This window comes from Chinchilla lanigera, unplaced genomic scaffold, assembly GCF_000276665.1.
Source record: "Chinchilla lanigera isolate Chin_1 unplaced genomic scaffold, ChiLan1.0 scaffold00085, whole genome shotgun sequence".
NCBI classification, from domain to species: Eukaryota; Metazoa; Chordata; class Mammalia; order Rodentia; family Chinchillidae; genus Chinchilla; species Chinchilla lanigera.
Window position 1 is genome coordinate 3,764,703 of NW_004955486.1, and position 22,295 is coordinate 3,786,997.

Sequence of the window (22,295 nt, forward strand, 5' to 3'; positions counted from 1 at the left end):
TTTTTTTTTTTTTTTTGGTGACATAGTCTTTTTATGTTCCCCTGACTGGTTTTGGTTTTTAGTTTTTTTGTTTTTTTTTTTTCTTTTTCCGGTACTGGGTATCGAACTCACGACCTTGCGCTTGCCAGGCAGGCGCTTGTGCTGCTGAGCTAAATCCCCAGCCCCAACCCTGGTTTTAAATTACGGAGTTCCAGATTACCCTTTGCTACAAAGTGAATCCAAGGGGCTAGGGATTTAGCTCAGCGGCACAGTGCCTGCCTGGCAAGTGCAAGGTCCTGAGTTCGATTCCTGGTACCAGAAGAAAAACAAAAACAAAAACAAAACAAAGTGAGTTCAAGACCAGCCTAAACTGCATAGTGAGACTCTTTCTCAAAAAGACAAAAAACCCCACAAAAACAAACAAACAAAAAAACAAAAAAACCCCCTGGACTCTAGTGATCCTCCTGCCTCAGCCTGCTGAGTAGCTGGGTCTCCAGGAAATAATTGGCTTTTTGATGCAGATGACTATCCATGTAGGACATGAATTGAGGGGTGTTGAAGGGCTCAGTTCCAAAAATATTTTCCTGGCTGGGTGTGGTGGCACATGCCTATAATCCCAGCACTCGGGAGACTGAGCCAAGAGGACTGCCATGAATTCTAGGACAGTTTGGGCTACATAGTTCAAGGCCAGCCTGGAAGACATAGCAAGACCCTGTCTCAAAAAAAACCTGTTTTTTCCTCCACCAGCTTGCAAGGTGCCTGTGTTTCTTAGCTGTAGCTTCTGTTTCAATGAGGTCATTGAAGTTCTTTGCAGAATGCAGGTGTGGGTGCCTTAACTGATTATCATCCTTAGCAGCCAGCTCAAAATCAGTTTCCCCAGCATTAGCAGGGCCATGAGGCAGCGGGAAGTCCAAGCAGGCAAGAGTTGATCTGATGCCAACGAGGCTGTTAGGAAAAGCTGGCGGTGGGGTTGGGGTTCACTGAAGGCTGCGGGACCTGCCGCTGAGCACCTCGCAGAGATGGTTGGATGCTGTGCTGGACTCTGAGAAAGTCTGGAAAGCAGTCACGCCTGAGGTGATGATGCCTAAGGCAGGCCTTGGGCTGCTGCAGGAACAGGACCTGTGGCAAAGCTGGTGTCTCTGCTGAGTATCCTAGGAGAGGAGACTAAAGGCATGCTCCCTCTGAAGGGGACATTCCCACGGCTTCAGGGGAGGAAGCATGAGATTGCCGCAGTGGGCTTAGGACCTCCTTTTCTTACAAGGAAGCCCTGGGATGGCCTTGCGCGCCGAGAATGAGCCAGGGATCCTGTACCCCAGAGCTGCATCCCCAGCTCTTCTTAAAAAGTGTTTATTTTGAAACAGGGTCTCACTGAGTTGCTGAGGAGGGCTCAAACTTTGGTTCCTCTGCCTCAGTTTCCCTCAGTAGTAGGATGACAGCTGTGCGCCACCGGGCTGGGCTGGCTCAATGGTTCTGTTTGGGAGTGTGTGACATTCTCAGAGTCCAGCTCCACATGGGCACAGGAGCTCCCTTCATCAGGAGCCTGCTGGGGAAGCCTCTGGGGTTCTGTAGGCGGGGGCGGGGAGGCTGCGGTTGGGCCTTTGTGCTCTCCTGCCCTTCAGGGCACCCACTTTACTGAGTGAGGTTTCTCCAGTTTTGCCCTCTGCTTCCCCCTCCAGCCCTGCCTGGTCTTCCACTCCTCCTTTTTGCACTTCTTTACAGCCCAGCCCTATGGCACCTCCACTGAGAGGCCACAGAGGTGTAATCTCCCAGGGCTCCGAGCCTCACCCCTGTGCCCACATACCTTGGTCAGTGACCCTCCACTTCCTGGGGTTGCTGGCCTGCAAGTATCACTGTTTCTTGTTTGAGACAGGGTCTGTAGAGTAGCCAAGGCCACCCTCAAACTGAGGACCCTCCTGCCTCAGCCTCCCGGAAGGCTGGGATTATAGGCTATGGAGTGCCACCTCCCCGACTTGAACACGTCTTTATGCATGGTGTGGATTGGAGCGGAGAGCCTGCTCTGTTCCCAGAGACCCTGCACTTAAGGTGTGGCTCTTGGCCTCCCAGTGAGGAGGAGGACTGCTGAAGGGTGTTGGCTTTCAAGACCCAGAGGACCGGTCTGAGCACAGGAGCACTTACCTGCACCCTCCCAGGGTCCCAGCCCGACTCCAGGGAGACCTCTTCCTTCCTGGGTGTATATGGATGCTCACCTGTCACCTTGGGGACTTCTGGAAGAGTCATGCAAAAGCTTTTGTCAGTAGAAATCTTGTTGCTGGACCTGAGGCTCCTGTGTTACAGTGGCTGTCACGTCACGTTTGTGACATTAAGAGAGAAGCGCTCGGTACATGTGACAGTTGTTTGTGAAGCTCAGAGGCAGAGTGAACGTGGACAGCAGACGTGGCTGGCAGACTCGCTCCCACCCCAGTGCGGGGATGGACCCAGGGCCTCGCCTGTGCTGCAGCCCAGGCCCGGGCGCGCGTGCTCTTCTGCTTGGCTCGGCTGAGTTGCCAAGGCAGTCAGAGGTGTGGCCACTGCACCAGCTCCATTATGCTTTGTGTTGGCTCCTGGCTGGCTGGTTTCATAGGGTGAATCTTACATTGAGTGAAAAATAACCCAATTAGAAAAGTAAGTCATTTCTGTGCTCAATGCCATGGCCATGTTTTTATGTGCTTCTAGAAAAGTTTGTCAATATGATATTTGGAAAATTAAATAAACCACTTAGGAAAACCTGAGTGGGAGAAAAATCAGGTAGTAGCTGAGAGAAGTGTAGCTTCTTTCCATATGGGCCGTTTTTATCGCTGAAATGAAAACCAGGACCTCAGGCTGGGCGTGTGCTCTACCACTGAGCTCTGCCTCATTCCCAGCTCAGTGTACGCTTTGCTTTCTAAGGACATTTGTTGGAGACCACTGTAACTAAAGCGTGCTTTCCTGTGGCAGGGAGTAAATGCTAGCCGTCCTCGCCGGGTTAGGAGCAGTGACTATGCCGAGCTGTAGATGGTGTATGCTCAGAGCATCTCTTCAGGCTGTTCTGTAGGATGACCCTGGGACTTGTTTAAAGAGGGACGCCTTGCTGGACCTTGTGTCAGTCACTGTAACCCCAGCTACTCAAGAGGCGGAGGCAAGAAGATCACTTGAGCCCAGGAGTTTAAGGTCAAGCTGAACAATATAGCATATGGGAAAAAAAGGAGGAAAGGAAACCTTTCTACTCTTTCATCCATCCATCCCCCTACCCTCACACCTTACTAGCTTTAATCCAAGAAGTTTCCTTTTTTTAAAAAAATTTTTTTGTACTGGGAATCGAACTCAGGAGCTGTGCTTGCCAGGCAGGCGCTTGTGCCGCTGAGCTATATCCCTGGCCCTTATTTCCATTTTTAAGATGTAACTGACAGAATTACAATCAATGTAGGATTATTTATAATAATACTAGAATAAGGTTTTGCCACATGCCCCCTTTTCATTCACCTAGGACCTTACTGTTGTTTCTCTTTTGAGACACAGTCTTGCTGTGTGGTTCAGGCTGGCGTTGGGCTCACAGTGTAGTCCAGGCGGGCTTCAGACTTGTGGCTGTTCTCTGCCTCAGCCTCCTGAGTGCTGGGATTACAGGCGTGGGCCACTGCACTTGATAGGACCTTACTAGTTTTTTTTTTTCTTTTTGGTCTTTTTGAGACAGGGTCTTGCCATGCAATTCAGGCTGGCCTTGAGCTTACTTTGTAGCCCAGGCTGGTTTTGAACTTGCAACAACCCTCCTGCCTCAGCCTCTCGAGTGCTGGGATTACAGGCGTGTGCCACCACGCCTGGCTAGAACCTTACTATTTTAACTAAAGATACCTCTTCCTTTTCATCTTCTTAAAAACATGAGGTGATAATGTGTGGTGGTTTCACCTGCTGAGGGAGCGAGCACCAGGGATGCCCCTCTGTGCCGCTGATTGGGAAGCAATCCCAGAAGCTTCTCTGGGCTCTGTGCCTTTATTTAAACGAGACACTGTCCTGGCAGCATGAAGTTAACTTGTCTGTCACTGTCCGCCTGTCTGTGTCACCAGCCACTAAACCCTACAGAGGCAGCGGCAGTGCTCTCCTTTTTTCGTTTTCTTCCTGGCCACTGTCCTGAGGTAGTGAGGGGGTTGTCTAGGAACCAAGGGTGAAGATACTGCTGCTGTAGACTCTTGAATACAAGTAAAATTCTAGAGCCACAGCTTTGCAGTTTGCTTTCTGGTGTTATGGTTTATGTCTGGGTGTCCCCCCAAAGCCTCATGCGGCCATGGGGCAGGCTTTTAGAGTTTGATTGATTATGGGTGTGAGAGCTACACCCACCCTGGGGTGGATAGTTTGCATATGTAAGGGAGAGGAAGAGGCTGCTTGCGGCTATTCCTCCCTTTTGGTGCTTGCTGCTTTTGTTGTGTTCTGCTGCCATGAGCTGTAGCCCTATGTGCCATGTGCCACTCTGTCTTGTAACCTGCCAAGTATGGACTAAAACCTCCACAAACTGTAAGCGAAATAAACCTTTCCTTCCTTAATTTTGGGCGTCAGGTGTTTTTGTCCCAGCAACGAGAAAAAAGTAACCAAGACACCGGTCATGTGGAGGCGCTAGATGAAGACGCCGGCTTCCTGAGGTCAGTTAGATTCCACTCTATGTTTCGTAATAGCAGTTTTCACCTGGACTGCACGTGTGGGGCTCAGACACCCCTTAAACCTACTGCTTTGTGTGTTTGTGCATTTTTTGAGTGGGCGAGGGCTTCAGGCTTTGGATAGATTTCTGAAGAGAACCTGTGGTCTGAAAGGTTATGAACATGGCTGAATCATAGACTTGCAGGCACTGTATTTGTCTCAGCTTTGAGGATGCTCTGTTTCAGCCAGACTTGACAGCAGGGACATTAGTTCTACTTGACTTCTTTTTATCTTAAATTTTAGAAGCACATTTGTGATCATCACACCCTGATTCTCAAAAATAACATTGTGACAGTTGCTGTCTCTTTGCTAATCGTGTAGCTAAATAATGCTTTTGGAAAAACCAGTCTTAATGATAAGCAAAATGACACACAGAGCGCCTGACTTGTGACTGGTGCGCTGTAAATGTGTTGGATTTGATGTTGATTGAACAAAATGGGCTGTATTCAAACGAGTAGGATTTTCAGATCAAAACAGGACTTTTTTTTTCAAATGGCAACCTCAGTAAAGTTCTTAGAAAAAGTTTTTAACAAAATATTAGAAATTCAAATCCATTGATCTATAAAAGGAATCATACACCTTGACTGTAGGGAATTTATCCCACATATACAAGACTGTTTGAGCACTCACAAGTCAACCATATTGACAAGCTTAAGAGTAAGGATTGCGTGATTGTGTAGGTTAGAGGGAAATGGCGTTTGGTAAGGTCCTATTCATTCGTGACAAGACCTTCCAGCACGTCAGGAGTCGAGGCCAGCTATCTCGACTTGGTAAACATCTACAGAACCTGCTGAGTCAGCAGCGGCGAAACAAGAATGGGCAAAGCTGCAGAAACTCAAAGAGCATTGTCATTCAAGGGTTATCAGTGTTACAGTTTTTCTTTCATAGCAGAATTCAGAATTAAACAGCAGAAAGTTACCATATGGAGATGTATACATTGAGGTAAATTATTTCATACTTCAAAATGGCCAGATATACGGATGCCAACTAAGTGTTTAATACTTACAGTGAACTTTTTAGGTAATAATAGTATTGTGGTTAGTTTTAGAAGGAGTTGTCTTTTAGAGATGCATGTTGAAGTGTTCACGAGTGATGTTACAGGATTGGGATTTATTTAAAAATAATTGAGGGGCTGAGGAGGTAGCGCAGCAGCAGAGCACTTGCTGCGAGTGCACGGGGCCTGCGTTCAGTGCCCAGCACTGTTAAAAAGAGCTGGGGAAGAAGACAGAAACAAAAAAGAGTTGTAATTGGTGGGGTGCGAGTCAGACAAGATTGGCCCGGTGCTGGCCATTGCAGTTACCTAGAGATGGGTTCGTGGGATTTATTCTGTTTCCTCATCTTTTGTGTCTGTTACACTTTTCATGTAATATAAAAAATTCAGTATAGAATTTATATATTTATATTTTTATATTTATATATGTTCAATATAGAATTGATTTGGTCACATCTACCAGCATAATTATTGTTTAAAAAACAAACCAAACAAGTGTTCACAGGGAAGTAGAGAAAGTGGAACCATGGTTGCAAATGGAAAGTGGTTTTGTCACTGTGGAAAATAGCATGGCAGTTCCTCAAAAAATTAAAGATAGAACCACCGTATGATCCAGCAGTTCTGCTTCTGGGTGCATTTCCAAAGAAGTGAAGGCGGGGTCCAAGGAGATGCACACCCCGGTTCACAGCGGCGTTGTCCTTGTCACCGCCAACAGAGGAAGCACTAGTGGCCATCAGTGGATGAGTGTGCAATTACAATGGAAAAAGAAGGAAATTTTGACAAACTAAATATGGATGGGGCCGGGCATGGTGGCATATGCCTGGAATCCCAACACTCGGGAGGCTGAGGCAGGAGGATCATTGCAAGTTTGAGACCAAGCCTGGTTCAAGGCCAGCCTGAATTGCATAGAGAGACTCTGTCTCAAAAAGACCAAAAAAACCCCAAAACAAACAGACAAAAAACAAACAAACCATGGGTGATAACATCTTGAGGATGTTATAGTGATGAAAAAAAATCAGTCACTAAATGACAAGTACTGTATGATTCCTCTTATATGAGGTACCTAGAGACGGCAAATAGACTGATGGTTGCCAGGGGCCAGGAGGAGGAGAGTCCTGAAGCAGGGTGGGTATGATGGTTGCAAAAACAGTAATGTGTGAACTGTACACTTAAAAATGGTGAAGGTTACTGCTGGGTGTGAGGTTGGACACCTATAGTCCCAGCTACTTCGTAGGTTGAGGATTACAAGTATGAGCCCAGCTGGGTATCTCATGACAAAATGTTTGAAAAGGGCTGCAGATGTAGCTCAGGGGTAGAGTGCTTGCCTAGCACACACAAACCCCTGGGCTCAGTTCCCAGTGTGGGGAGGGGAGGATTGGTTTAAGCTGGTGCAGTGGCCCTGCCTATAGTCCTAGCTCTGCAGTGTGTGAGGTCAGAAGCTGGCTAGAACCCAGCAGTTTGAGGTCAGCCTGGGCAATACGATGAGCACCTTGTCTCCAAAAGCAGTGGAAAAAAAAAAAAAAAAAAGGGATAAGATGGTAAACTTTATGTTGTTTAATTTTACCACAAAAAATTTTTTTTTTGTCTTTTTGAGACAGGGTCACGCTATGCAGTTCAGGCTGGCCTTGAACTCACCGCAGCCCAGGCTAGCTTCAAACTCGCAACAGTCCTCCTGCCTAAGCCTCCCAAGTGCTGGGATTACAGGTGTGCACTACCAAGCCCAGCAACTACAATTTAAAAAAAAAAATATTATTTGAAATTCGGAGGAAAAATTAGTCCTTTTTTTTGTCTTTTTGAGACAGGGTCTTGCTATGCAATTCAGACTGGCCTTGCTATGCAGTTCAGGCTGGCCTTGAGCTCACTTTGTAGCCCAGGCTGGTCTCAAACTCACAACAATCCTCCTGCCCCAGCCTCCTGAGTGCTGGGATTACAGGTGTGCACCACCACGCCCAGCTTTGGAGGAAAAATTAGAAGACCCATTTTAAACTTTCAAATATTAGACTGTAAGAATTTTTTTGCAGGCTGTGGTTGCAGATAAGTTTTCTGGAGGGTGCTGGGAGTGGGACCCTAGGCCTTGTGCCTATTAAGCATAAGACTACCAGGGACCATAGCCCATCCCCAAACTGTCACTCTCACCAGGCCTTAAGGAGCTTGGGGGAGGGGAGGGCTGCTACACTTAGTAAGTTTCTTGTTTCTAGGCCTCTGCCTGGGGTGCAGTAAGGACTCAGGCTGGCTAGAGGAAGGGGGGAAAGGAGAGTTCTTTGTTTTTGTGCATTTTTTTGTTGTAACACCGCAGAGACTAGATTATTTGTAAACAAAAGACACTGATGTTTTTGCAGTTCTGTAGGCTGAAAATTCTGATAGCAAGCTGCGGCATCTGGTGGCCAAGGGCCCGCTTGACAAGAGGGGACAGTGCTGCTCAGCTCTCTCTTCCTCCTCGTACAAAGCTGCTAATGCCACTATGGGGCTGCACCCTCCTGACCTCATCTGATGTGGTGGCTCCCGGATGCCCTGCCTGTGACCCATCAGCACAGGAACTTGGGGATTCGGTGTCTAGCACATGAAAACCGGGGGGCACGCTCAGACCACAGCGGCCCTTCCTTGGGATTCTGCTCCGTCCTGTCGTCCCTCCTTAACTTGAGGTCTCAGATGGGGACAGCTACCCGCAGCCTGGTGCAATAGAAGCCTGGACTGCAAACTACAGGCTGCAATTCTTTTCCCTCTTTGCTGCGTGCCTGGCTTCTCTCTGCCCTGCCCTGGGGCTGGTCATCCCCGAGGGGTGCTTGGTCCTGGCATGCAGAGGCAGGCTGGGCCTCCTTGGGCTGGGTCTCCTTGGTCCGGCTGGGTTTCCACAGGCAGAAAGCCCCTCTGGGCTCTTCCTCACTCTGCACTTGCTTCTCTCTGTGGCATTTAATGGCTGACCAGCTCAGTGAGTTGGCCTAGCAGTGACAACCCCAGGGATAGGTTTCTGGGCCTGTGTACTCCCAGAGAGCTGGGCCCAGGTCCACTCCCACCATTTGGAACATGGCCAGGCCTGCTGCCAGCCTCGGACATCACAGGACGTGGCTGGTGCAGTGCTCGGTGCTTGTTCTCGGCATGGTGAACAAGGAGAAGTTTCACTGTGCTTGTGGAAAGATTAAGTGCTTGATTGATTGAAGGATTTATTTTACGCTGAAAATTACCTTCACACTGAAGTAATACAGCTAAGTTATGAGGTTGGGTATTTCAAAGTTTGCAGGTGATGATAACTAGTGGAAAACACTGAATTTCTTTAAGAAGGTGGATCCAAAGTGGTGGTTGTCTAGGGGATAGGGCAAGGGGCGCCCAGGAAACCTGGGAGGTGTCTGGAGACAGCTCTCACTGTCCTGAGTGGCAGAGGCACTGGCAGCCTCTAGTAGTAGGAGGCCAAAGGCACTGAGGAACACTCTGAGTGGCCCCAGACACCCCTCAACCAGAAACCGTCTGGCCCAGGGTGTCCCAGTGCCGAGCTCTCAACTCCTGATCAAAACAGTGTCTGGCGCACACTAGAGGTATTTTACGCATTTCGAAGCCAGGTTTATTTGGGATTATGATGAGGAAGCTTTAAACTTGGGCGCACAAAATGGAGATTCTTTGGAAGTGTTCTGTTTCAGGAAGAAACATTACTGATAGTGACTTAGAAATACATTTTTCCAAGCGGGAGGCAACTGATGCTGTGCTGACAAAAGGTGTTCCTGGGAATGGCCCCGGGTGGGGAGATTTTGCACATTTCATGTTCTTGCTACTTTGGCTGGTGGAAGTTTTCTCTTTTGTTAAAAGTGCCCGAGTTTTGTTGTTCGCTTGGTTTTATGCTTAACAGTATCACCACAAAACACTGCTTCTCCTCTTTGCTGAATAAAAGGATAAAGTAAGGCCTCTGAAGGGTTGGAGACTGGGGACTTGCTTCAAACCACACTTCCATATTTAGGAGGTGCTAATTGGGAGGTGATCATGGGAACGAGTCCATAAGCCCAAGAAGCCTCCTTAGCCCTGCTCTCTCCCCTTTTAGTTACTTCTTTTTTTTTTTTTTTTTTGGTTTTTCTCCGGTACCGGGAACCAAACTCACAACCTTGCGCTTGCCAGGCAGGCGCTTTGCCACTGAGCTAAATCCCCACCCCCTCTTTTAGTTATTTCTGAAACAGGACTTATGCTTGCGATTCACTTGTCAAGACACATGCGCAGAGGGGCCTTCACTTCCCTATACGCCTTACAGCGGGAAGGCCCAGCAGTTGGTGCCGCTCCTGGCTTCGATGCCCACCGGGGTTCGGCAGGTTGAATGATGCGCTGCCAGCACTAGCAAGCAGGCTCCAGGCCCTGGGTTCACTCCTCAGTGCTGCAAGCAAATAAAACTCAAACAACAAAGCCTCCCGTTTCCAGCGCAAGTGAGAAGCAGAATCCACACAGTAGCCAAGTGCTGCCCGTCGCAAGGTTCCTGCCCTTTCTCCCTCCCGCGCCATGAAACCCGGACAGCTGCCCAGGTCTGCAGATTCAGTGTCAGGATGGAGAGGGCAAGGGCCTGAGTGCTGCCGCCGGCATCCTGGGGCCCCTGAGCCTTGCGGTGTTCTCAGAGCCAGGCGTCCGGCTGAGTCTTGGTCGTCCCACTAACAGCCTCACATTTGTGGCTTACAGTGCTCCCTCCTGCCCCGAGCCCCCGTGTCCCCGCACACCTTGCCAGGTCCCCCTTATGCTTGTGCTGCTGCCGCAGGTGTGCCGGCCTCCCAGGTCTGCCCAGCAATGCCCTTGCCCCCTAATTGAGTGGGTGAGGCCCATGCTGTGTCCTGTCCCCTGTGTGAGCACCCTGGCCGTGTCTGTGCCCCACTGAGAGCGCATACTGTCCCGCCAGCTCAGGGAGCAGTGTTTGAAGCGGCAGCAGCTTTGTCCCGTGCGTCTGTGCGACTGTGGTGAGCCACCCCCGCTGGTGGTTCCCCACGTGGAGCAGAGTGCTGCCCTCTCTAGTTGGCTGCTGTGACCCGAGTGTGCTTGTACTGGCCCTGCTGCTTGGGGTGCAGGCTTGCATTGCTCCGGACCTCAGGCACAGCAGTGTCTAGGAGAGTGGGCTGAACAAGTCAGTCAGTGGCTGGGAGAAGCAAAGAGGACTTTGGACATTAAGCTGGTGAGAAGGACCAGGGATGGTCTCATCCTAGCATAAGAACCTAAGTCTGGGACAGTACTCGGAGAGTCAGACAGCCCGTTTTTCTATTTTGATTTTGGAACTACTTTCCTACCATAGTATTTAAAGTGTATTTTGAGGGAAGAAAAGAATCAGCTAGAGATTTTAAACACAGTCTAAGACACCTTTCTGTGCAAATGATCTTAACAGGGCCTGCTTACACTGCCTTAGTAAGTAGCTAGTGGGATTTTTACTGGAGCTAGGTGGCAATTTGGAGCATACCACTGAAGGTAACTTCTGCCACCTGGTGGCAGTATTCCTTAATTGCAGATTCTTTTGAAGTCTAGAATTTATAGGTGAAACGCCTAAAAATCTCCTGAAATAATCTGCTGTTATTATTTAAGGAACCATATGACCACTCATGTGTTCTGAAATAAGAGGCACACCTCAGGTTCTAGTTTGGATTTCTCCATATACATGAGCAGCTCAGAAGGGAGTGGTTTGGGGTGCTGGGTTGCCTTGTCATTGAGTAGACTTTGGAGCCAACCTGCCAAGTCTCTTGCTTGTGTGGCTTGGTCTAGGGACCAGTTTATCCTTAGCCCATGGGTGCTCAGGATGCCTAACTTTACCCCTCTCCCCATGGTGATGGAACTTAGCGCTCTGACATGCTAGGAAAGCGCTCTACCACTTAGATATATCCCTAGGCCCAGGAGGCATAACTTTGTCTTACATTTGCTATGCTGGGGACTAAACCCAGGATTTTTGTGATGAGCTACATTCCCCAGCCCGTTTTTTATTTTGAGATGGTCTAGCTAAGTCACTAAGTTGCCCAGGCTGGGCTTCACCTTGTGTTCCTCCTGCCTCAGCCTCCCAGAGTGCTGGGATTACAAGTGTGCATCACTAATGCTGGCTTAATTTTTGTATTAAAAGTTAATGCTGAAGTTGGCTATTACATTTTTTTTGTTTTGATTTTAAGATCTGTGGCAATTTCTTTTTTCTTTCTTTCTTTCTTTTCTTTTTTTTTTTTTTTTTCTGTTTTTTTGAGATAGGGTCGTGCTATGCAGTTCAGGCTGGCCTTGAGCTCACTTTGCTTTGAGCTCACTTTGTAGCCCAGGCTGGTCTTGAACTTGCAGTGATCTTCCTGCCTCAGCCTCCCAAGAGCTGGGATTGCAGGCGTGTGCCACCACTCCTGGCTTTCTGTGGCAATTTCTGAAAATTAAAATCTCCCACAGCCATAAAAGCTAGTCATGTCCTCAAGTAGTAGGTGTGTGTACTCCAGATATGCCCACACTTACCGAAGATCTGATTGACAACTTTCCTGTTGTGTATTTTAAATTAGTGCTGAGTTGTTTGAAATGTAGTTGGAGTTTAATGGTCTAGAATGAGATGAAATGAATCAGGTATAGCCCTGTAACCTAGGACTTCTTCCTAGACTAGCTGCCGGTAGTCAGTTGTCTTTGTGAGTTGTTTTTTAAAGGGCTGATTTACAGAAACATCAATCACTTGTTTCTATAAATGTTTTATAATGCAAATTGAATGCAATGAAATATTAAAAATACCATTCATTAAATATTGAAAAGTTCAGTCCCTGGAACTGGCCAGATCTCTTCATTGTACTGCCAATTTAAATGGGCAATCTAGAAAGTTTGAATTATAAAATTAGAATACGGGTGTGGAAATACAGCTGTAGTCACACACCCCCCCCCCACCAACCCTTACCCATTTCCTGGAAAGGCCTGCAGCCTTTCCCATAAGGTGGCAGGTCACACTTTCTGTTATTAGTCATTTATCACAGGTTTTCTGCAGTTCGAAGTGCTTTGTATTTTTTCATTCCTGTTTAAGTGAAGTCAATAAACTCATTTGGTTTAAGTCAGGAGTTTTCCGGACTCAAATACTAGAATGTCTCATTATGCTTGTGTTTTTATTAATAAAACCTTTTAAAGTATGAAAACAAATAGGAATCAAATATTGTTCTTAATGGTCAATTAAAGTAAAGCTTGTTTTAAATGAGAGAGGGATGATAGCCTGTGGGGTGTTCAGAGTACATCCTTCTGTAAAACAGCTCATTTGCCTTACATCAATCACTCCAGCAGCAGCATCCCAGCTATGTCAGAGCATGGTTTTCTGGAAAAGATACCTGGAAGCCAGGTGTAGTGATGCACACTGTAATCCCAGGGCTCTGGGAGGCTGAGGCAGAAGGATTGTAAGTCCAAGCCCAACGTGGCAACATAGTGACTCAGTGAGACCCTATCTCAAAATAGAAAACAGGGCTAGGGGTGACTTAGTGCAAAGGCCTTGGGGTCAGTCCCCATTACCTGGAGAGGGTGCAGAGACCCAGCAGGTGAGGCGCCTGCCCCACTGCACAGTAGGCTGCCCTTTGTCCTGTGGAGCCCTACCCCACCCTCAACAGGGCCACACTGCTTGTGAGGCTTGGCCCAGCAGTGCCACCAGCTGCCTCCTCGCTGCTGTCCTGTAGCTGCCTCAGAGCAGGACGCTGGTGCTGGCACCTTCTGGGGCCTTTTTCACCAGCTTTCTGGTCCCAGAGCACTTGTCAGGGCAGAGGGTGTGTTTCCGAGGCATTTTGCCTTTTGGTCTCTGTAACCTGCGTTGGATGTGCTGACGGGCCCCTCCTGATCTCACCGTAGTTAACTTTCCCTGCATGCTCTCTTGACCTCCTTGGCTCACGCAGCACCTCTGCATTTTCTGGCTCCCATGTTTGGAGCACCCACCTGCCACCTGCCAGAATCTCTCGCTCTCACACACGCACGCACGCACACGCACCACCTTCCCGGTGGCTAAAGCCTAGGTCATACCAGTCCCAAAAAGAGGCCTCGAACTGGGACCACAGACCAGAGAGAGTGAGGACGACACCTCCAGACCCTTGGCATAGAGGAGGTCAGCGCTGGTTAGTGACACTGAGGTGCCATGTGCCCTCCCCGTCTTCTCCCGCCCACCATGTTCAGGAGTTTCCTGGGGTTCTGTGGAGGGTAGTGAGAACACACGCTGCCTGCGGGGGAGGGCAGCAGTGAGAACCCAGCTGTTTTCTGTTACGCCCCCAACCTGGAGGTTTGCAGAAACACAAGGCCTTAAAGCCGAGTAGGTGTGTGGGCCTGTAGTGTCAACTCTGGAGGCTGTGGCTGGAGGGTCGCCTGAGCCCGGGAGTTTGAGGTCAGCTGGGGCAGTGCAGTGAGACCCTGTCTCAAAACACAAAGTGAAAACAGTAAGAGGTTTCCACTTTTCTTGGGAAACACTGTTTTTAGAAACAGTTTTCATTAACGTACTTATGTTGAAATACATTGGGTTTTACTTTAGTATTTTTTTTTGTGGGAGACCGTGAATCGAACTCAGGACCTCAAGCTTGCCAGGCAGGTGCTGCACCACTGAGCTAATCCCCAGCCCTACAATGGGTTTTTAAAAAAATTATTATTACTGTTATTTTGGTGCTGGAAATCAAACTCAGGGCCTTGTGATTGCCAGGCAGATGTTGTGCCACTGAGCTATATCCCCGGTCCTTACAGTGGGTTTTACTTATTTATTTTTTATTTTTTTGTCTTTTTGAGACAGGGTCTTACTATGCAGTTCAGGTTGTCTGTGAGCTCACTTTGTAGCCCAGGCTGGTCTCCAACTCACAACAATCCTCCTGCCTCAGCCTCTCGAGTGCTGGGATTACAGCCACCACGCCTGGCACTATGGGTTTTATAAAGTTAATAAATATCACATTACTTCTGTTTTAATTTTATGTAGTATAGTGAACCTGACTGATAAAGCCATGTATGCAGGCACCACCAGGCCCTCTGAGAATTTTTTGCTGTCAGTGACCAGGGATCCTGAGGTCCAAGCAGCAGCAAGTGGGTGAGGGGAGGTTGGTGCCCAGCTATTGTGATGAGAGGAAATGGCTTTGTCTGGAATTATTTGTGTTTTTTAGTTCTTTTCTTTTTTTTGTGATTTTAGGGATTGAACCCAAGACCTTTGCACTGAGCTACTTTCCAGCCCTCCTTTAGTTTTTGAGACAGAAAAAAGAGGTCAAGCCAAGAAATCAGTGCTGTTCTTGGGGTTGTGAGGCTCAGAATAGAGGGAGCATGAAGCTGACCCTATAGGGGTCAACCACCTCCAAAGTGGGCATTCTTTTTTTTCTTTTTTTTGTCTTTTTGAGACAGGGTTTCACTGTGTAGATCAAGCTGGTCTTGAACTCATTTTGTAGCCCAGGCTGTCCTCGAGCTCTCAGTGATCCTCCTGCCTCAGCCTCCCAAGTGCTGAGATTGCAACTGTGTGCCACCCCATGCCTGGTCAAAGTGGGTCATCCTTAAACGCTCGTGTTTTTGGTCTTTTTATAGAAATTTTGTGTTTAATTTCATTTAATGTTTGGTGTTTGTAATTTGTAAGTATTGTCTTCACAGAATCTGTTTGCATTTTTGTTTCTAATGCTAATTTTAAATCATGCCTTGGCAAGTAATGGTCATAAAGAAGTAAGAACAGTTTTTCTTTGTAAATTTTCTCTAACAGGCTAATAACAGGTAGTTTGAGTTTATCTATAGTCATCAGTTTTTTTCTTTCGCTTGATTTTGGAAGCAGTTTCTTCTTTTTTTGAGACAAGGTCTCGCTATGCAGTTTAGGTGGACCTTGAACTCACTCATGTAGCCAAGGCTGGCCCAGAACTCCTATGGATCCTTCTGCCTCAGCCTCCCGTTACAGGCATGTGCCACCATGCCCAGCTGTTTCCTCCTCCTGATTGCTTCATGGATTCAGATAATTTCTGAATACTGTTTATCAAAATAAACAGTATTTACTCTAGAATTTAGATTTCATGCAGTTTAGGTCTTGATACCTAATACTGCTACAAAAATGTAATTGTTGCTGTCTGGCCCACTGAGAGTTGTAACAGTAGATGCGCGGCCTGGGATGGGCCTGGCGTGAGGCTGTGCGGCGGCTGGGTGCTTGCCTAGGGCGTGTGAGGCCTGAGTGTCCATCCCCAGCACCAGTGAAAACCAAAGCAAAATAGGTGCACATCTTCAAAGCAGCAAACTCTAACCTTGCTTGTTTTCTTCTGCAAAACCTAGTTAACAAGCACAAACCCTGGCTGGAGCCCACCTACCACGGGATCGTGACCGAGAATGACAACACAGTGCTGCTCGACCCGCCCCTCATCGCACTGGATAAGGATGCGCCTCTGCGCTTTGCAGGTACTGCTGCCGCGGGCTCTACCTGGGTAGACACGACTGACAGCCATTCCAGTGCTCTGAGCTTGTCTGACAGCCTCTGATAGCTGGCGGCTGCTTGTGCTCCTGGGTATCGCACATTTTCCTTTTAACGTTGGGGTGGTGGACAGCAACCTGTTCTGGTCATTGAAAAGCAGATATTTAATTATGTCATGTAGCTCAGTTAAGTCGATCATAATTGCCTCACTGTAGCCAGCGAGCAGCAAGTCTCAGACCTCAGCATGCACGTGGCGACGGTTGTGCTGATGTGCACACGCAGATGTGCTTGGTCCCCTCCTCACCTGCTCCCCGAGCCCTGGTGCTGCTGGGCCTGGGCGTCGAGGATCTAGGACTCTACCTCCTGTGACTTGTGACCTGTGACCTGCAGTGATATCTGTGAAAAAGCTGAGCAGTCTGTATGGGATACTTTTGTACAGATTACTTTTTTCCCCTCCTGTATTGATTATTAATCCCAGGAACATGGTACTGAGCTGCATCCCTAGCCCTTTTAAAATTTTTTATTTTGGGGCAAGGTCTTGCTCAGTTACCCAGGGTGGGCTTGAACTTGTGCTCTTCCTGCCTCAGCTTTCTGAGTAACTGGGATTATTGACCTGCAGCACAGTACCCAGCTGGACACAAACTTCATTTTTATGAAGTAACTCAAGTTAAGAATGTATTAAAAGTAAGATGGTTCTGGTGGCATATGCCTAGAATCCCAGCCACTTGGGAGGCTGAAGCAGGAGGATTGCAAGTTTGAGGCCAGCCTGGACAACTTATCGAGCTCCTATCCCAAAATCAGAAAAGCTGAGGGTTTAGCTTAGTCACAGAGTACTCACTTAGAATGCACAAAGTCCTGGGTTCAATTGCCAGTATGAGGAAAGAAAAAACAAAAGGATTCTAGCCTATGTCTGTATAGAAATAGATGACTGGGATAGCTTTGGAGGTGATCATCACAGGACAGCTTTCTGTGTGGGTGGCATTTTCGAGCCTTTTCTCTATCAGAGCTGCTGTTGGTCATGTCAACTATGGTAACATCTTTACTTGGAGAAGGGTCTTGTGCTACTGGACCTTTTCTTGGCCTTAAGGGCAGAATAGACATTACAGAGCTAGTCTGTGTTTGTTTGTTTTGAGACGGGGGTCTCACTCAGCCTGTAGTGCAGGCTGGCCTTAAACTTGCTTATGTAGCCCAGGCTGGCCTTGAACTCACGGTAATCCTCTTGCCTCAGCCTCCTGAGCGCTGGGATTATAGGCATGCCCCACCATGTCCGTCTGGCTCAGTTAGTTGAGCGGTTTTCACATGACTTTTTTCCAGATCAAAACTTCTGTTATTAACAGTTGTTCTGTTTGCCTGGAGACAGATAAAAACAATTGGATGAACTTGTATAAAATGTGTCACGTAGCTGGGTGTGACAGTGCATATCTGAAATCCTGGCAATCTGGGAGGCTGAGGCGGGAGGATCACAAATTCTAGCCCAGCCTGGGCAATTTAGCGAGACCCTGTGTAAGTCCCACTGCTGTAACAAAATCCCTGACGGCCCCAAGTTCGAGGAGATTTGTTTTGGTTCATGGTTCCTGCCCGGGGTTGATGGGCTCCAAGGCAGAAATGGCAGTGGCACCGTGTGCTGGAGGAATGCTGCTCACCATGGCAGCCAGGAGGCAGAGGGAGAAGTGGGGTCCAGGGCAGAACACACTGTGCTGGTCACAGCGCTCATGACCACCACCTCCCAGGTTGCACCTCTGAATGGCACGGTCAGCTGATGAGTATGTACCCTACGATCCAGTCACCTTCCGAAAGCCCCGCCTTAGAACATAGGGAGCCCTTTGGGGGGCATTTTAGATCTGACCCATTGTGTGCTATCTCAAAATAAAAATCAAAAAGGCTAGAAAGCCAGGTGTGGTGGCGCATGCCTGTCATCCCAGCACTTGGGAGTCTGAGGCAGGGGGATGGTTGCGAGTTCAAGACCAGCCTGGGTTACAAAGTGAGCTGAAGGTCAGCCTGAACTACATGGTGAGGTCCTGTCTCAAAAAGACCAAAAAAAAAAAAAAAAGCTGGAAATATCTCTCAGTGTGAAAGCCGCAGGACTGAAAAACAACAACAAAACAAAACTAAACAAAAACCAGGTCAAACCAGACAAAACTTGTATCATATGTTAATTTTCCTGTTGTAAGTTGAGAGCAATGGGCCAGGGGTATAGCTCAGCCGCACAGTGCCTGCCTGGCAAGTGCAAGGTCCTGAGTTGATTCCTGGATCAAAAAAAACCCATCAAAGAGGCTGGGGATTTAGGCTAGCGGCAAAAGCGCCTGCCTGGCAAGCGCAAGGTCGTGAGTTCGGTTCCTGGTACCAGAGAAAAACCAAAAAAAAAAAAAACAAAAAAAAACATCAAATCGAGGGCAATGACTGAGAGGTTGCTGCTGAAGAAGTAATGAAAAATAAATTTGTGCTTCATTCTGTTCAAGCGCACATCCACTTCAGAAGAATGACCTGCGGCCCACTTGCACGGAGTCAGTGAGGGGGAACTTCCAGTGGGCTGTGCTTGTTCGCTAGGTATCTAAGAGGGGTGGGGACAAGGACATTGGAGGAGGCACTATGTACCACACCGCAGGGTTTGTCTAGTTACCTAGGTGATTTCCTTGTGTTTTACCTCCAGATTTGAAATCCTTTCCAGCTTTGTATGTTGGTCTGATTACCTAGGTTTTTTTTTTTTCTTCAGTATTGATTTGAGGGTCTTTAGACTGAGCTGTAGCTCTAGCACTTTTTAAAATTTTTTTGAGACAGGGTTTTCCTGAGTTACTAAGTTGCCCGGGCTGGGGTGGAATATATGATCCTCCTGTCCTGCCTCAGCCACCAGAGTGCTGGGATTATAGTTGTGCACCACCATGCCTGAGTCTACCTAGTTGTTTTTTTTTTTTTTTTTTTTTTTGAGACAGGGTCTCACGATGCAGTTTAGGCTGGTCTTGAGCTCACCTTGTAGCCCAGGCTGGTCTTGAACTCGCAACGATCCTTCTGCCTCAGCCTCCCAAGTGCTGCGATTATAGGCATGTACCACCATGTCCGGATCTACCTAGATTTTTTAATGGTCATGTTTAGAGGTATACCGCTCATGCCGCATTTGGTAATTATATCCTGTTGTTCCTTAGGAGTGTGACATTTAGTGTTATATCAGCGATTTTCGTGGGGTTATCTGGAGTGTGTTTTTGAGTAGATTTATGTACATATGATTCTTTTTAAGAAGTGACTGCAGGAGCTAGGCATGGTGATGCACACCTATAATTCCAGTGCTTGGGAAGCTAAGGCAGGAGGATCCCCACTAAAGGGAGTTGTAAAAAAAAAAAAAAGAAGAAATAAAAAGCGACAGCAGCCGAGAGTTCTTTTTTTCTTCCTCGAGCCCCTTATGAAGGTCCGCTGTACGCAGTCCTGGTGTCTGTGGAGCACGGTCCTGGTGCACTGTTAGCGTGACGCTTGTCTTAAGGCGTCTGCAGCAGTATCCAGGGCGAGTCCGGAGGCTTCACAGTGTGAGTTTGTGTCTAACCCTCCACAGCCCTAAGAGGTAAGCACGCTTTCTGCCATCCCTGGGTGCCGGAGGGACTGAGGCACTGAGCAGCTAAGTACTGGCTCTGGGTCCCACAGCTAGCTGAAGAGGCGGGACTCCAGTCCAGGCCGGGGGCTCGCTCTGTCAATGCCGTGGCTGCCTTTATAACTGCAGGAAGTTATACAGGAAGCAGGAAGTCACATCCTGACTTTGAAGGGAAGAGTCACAGCAATAAAGTCACCTATTTTTTTCTCATCTTATTGTATCATCAAATTTATTATTACTATGATGTGATAATACCTGTAAAATTTTATGTTGTAGTGATCCTTTGGAGTTTCTTTTTGATTGTAGAGGGAATTGAACCCATACCTTCACACTGAGCTACATCCCCAGCCCTTTTAAAATTTAATTTAATTTTTTTGAGACAGGGTCTAGCTCAGTTGCCCAGACTGGGCTCAAGCTTGTGACCCTTTTGCCTCAGCCTCCCAGAGTGATGGGATTATAGGTGTGTAGCACAGTAGCCAGAGAGTTTCTCTGTTTTTTTTTTTTAATGTGTGTGTTTGTTCGTTTGAGGCGGGGTCTCACTCTGTAGCGCAGGCTGCCCTTAAACCCACCATGTAGCCCAGGCTGGCCTCAAACTCACAGCAATCCTCCTGCCTTCGCCTCCTAGTTGCAGGGATTACAGGCATGCACCACCTCATCTGGCTACGAGCCTTGTATGTTTTAGTGTGCAAAATTATATGCTAAAAAAAATAAGGATTAAAACAAAAACTTACATAGAGAAGCAGTTTAGACCCAGGTCCCGTGGTGAGGGAGCCGTATTTGCCACAGTAGACAGGTAAGTGACTACTTCCCTCCCAGAGATCCCCACGACACACAGTCCCTTTCGTACCTCCTTCCCTCTGTCCCTCCTTCCCTAGGAAATATAATTCACACACCGTAAAAGTCACTCAAATTTGTAAGACTGCTCACCTGTTGACCATCATCTTATTCCAGATCCTTTTCCTCACCCAGAAAGAGCCCTTGTTCCAGTCACCAGGCACACCTCAGCCCCAGCCGCCCGCAGCCCCTGTGGATTTGCACACTGGTATTTCATATCAATGCAGTACCTGGCTTTTTGTGATGCTGCCTTTTACTTAACACAGCGATTCCAGGGTTCCTCTGTGCTGTAGCATCTGCTGGTCCTGTTTCCTTTTCTGTTGCCAGCAACGTACCATGGTGTGCACATGCCACGTTTTTGTTGACCTATTCCTCCTCCAGGAACACTGAATTATTCCCTCTGTCTGGCTGTTAGGAACAAGGCTGCTGTGGGAGTCTGTGTGCAAGTCCCGTCTGGGCATAGGTTTCCAGTTCTCTTGGGGATAGACTCTTCTTTCCTGTGCTTCTGGGGATTGAGCCCAGGGCCTTGTCCAGCCAAGCAAGTGCTCTGTCATCGAGCAACACCCCAGCTCTTCTGTAGTTGTATTCTGAGACAGGATCTCAATAAGCTGCCTAGGCTGGCCTTGCACTCTTGACCCTCCACCCTCAGCCCCTGAGTATTGGGTGATAGGTGTGGGCGACCACACCCAGTAGGTACCAAGCTCGCCCTGCCGGTGTGAGGAAGGGAGCACCGTAGCACCATGGCAACACCCTCCCATCGCAGAAAACCCCACCCCCAACCCAGCGACCCTGACACCAGCTGGTTTGAACCTTGGCTCTGCTGCGTGTCGGCTGTGTGGCCTGGGCAAGTTACTTGCCCTGTCTGAGCTGTACTTCCATCATCTGTGAAAGGATAGTAAGATCACAAACCTCATAGGACTTGAGGAATGTTAGCTTATTGTGTGTGTGAAGAGCTTAAAATGGTAGCTGAGGGTGGGGTGTAGCTTGCCCAGAATGCCCACATGCACGCATGCGCACATGAAAAAGAACATAACCTGAAACATAGTACTGTATGCAGTGTTTGCTGCTGGTGGTATTATTGATAAGAGAATCTTCTGGAAGTATATTTTCATGTAATGTTCTATAAGAAGTATCTTTCTGTCTCTATACAGAAGTCTTGTTAGTGTTCCATTTTTTTCAGTTTTTTAAAGTAATTGTGGCATAAGACAGAGGCCAGATCTGGCTCCTGAGCTTTGGCCGTGAGGCTGCGTTAGCTCAGCTCCACCACGGGGCAGGGCAGCTGACACTGATGCGCCGTCACTGTGCCCATCTCCCAGTGAGGAAGCTGGCTCGGCGCAGGTCTGCCAGCCGCCTGGGCTGGGGGGTGATGACCTTGTTGTCTGTTTTGTGCCGGTCATGTTGGTGCTCCCCGGGGCATGTGGGCACCCTGCGCATGCTTGTGGAGGTCACAGCTCAGTTTGCCCAGAGCAGCAGGACCCCTACCGGCAGCCTGCTTCCTAGAGGTGCTGAACATGGTGGGATGAGGGGCGTCTGGAAAGAGTCTGGAGTGCTGTTTTGTTTGGAATGTGCTGAGACCTTCCTCAGAAGGTCTGGAGCTTTTTCCCTGTGCTTGGTGCTTCCGTGACTCACGCGTCTTGGCGATGACCCATAGGGCCCGCTGCCACCCCACTGTCTGCAGTGGCTTGTTTGGCAGATGGAGCCAGGTCCATGTGCTTGCAGCAGGGAGTTGGATGAGCCAGGCTGACTCATGAGAGACTGTCAATTTTTGTTGTTTGATTTTTGGTTTTCTGGGACAGAGTCTCACTGTGTAGTCCAGGCTAGTTTCAAACTCAGGGCGATCCTCCTGCCTCAGCCTTCCAAGTGCTGGGATTACAAGCATATGCCAACCACGCCTGGTGAGATTGCCATTTTTGTGTGTTGAAAATATAAGA

At 48.2% G+C, this 22,295-nt stretch overlaps 1 protein-coding gene across 1 annotated transcript in view; it reads left to right on the forward strand.

Annotated features, from left to right (window-relative positions):
• Clstn1 (calsyntenin 1) overlaps positions 1 to 22,295 on the forward strand; it is a gene marked incomplete at its 5' end in the record, with an annotated part of 106,890 nt that overhangs the window by 57,734 nt on the left and 26,861 nt on the right. The window contains 1 exon segment of the mRNA XM_013504165.1: positions 15,818 to 15,940. Within this exon segment, the coding sequence (XP_013359619.1) occupies positions 15,818 to 15,940 (123 nt within the window).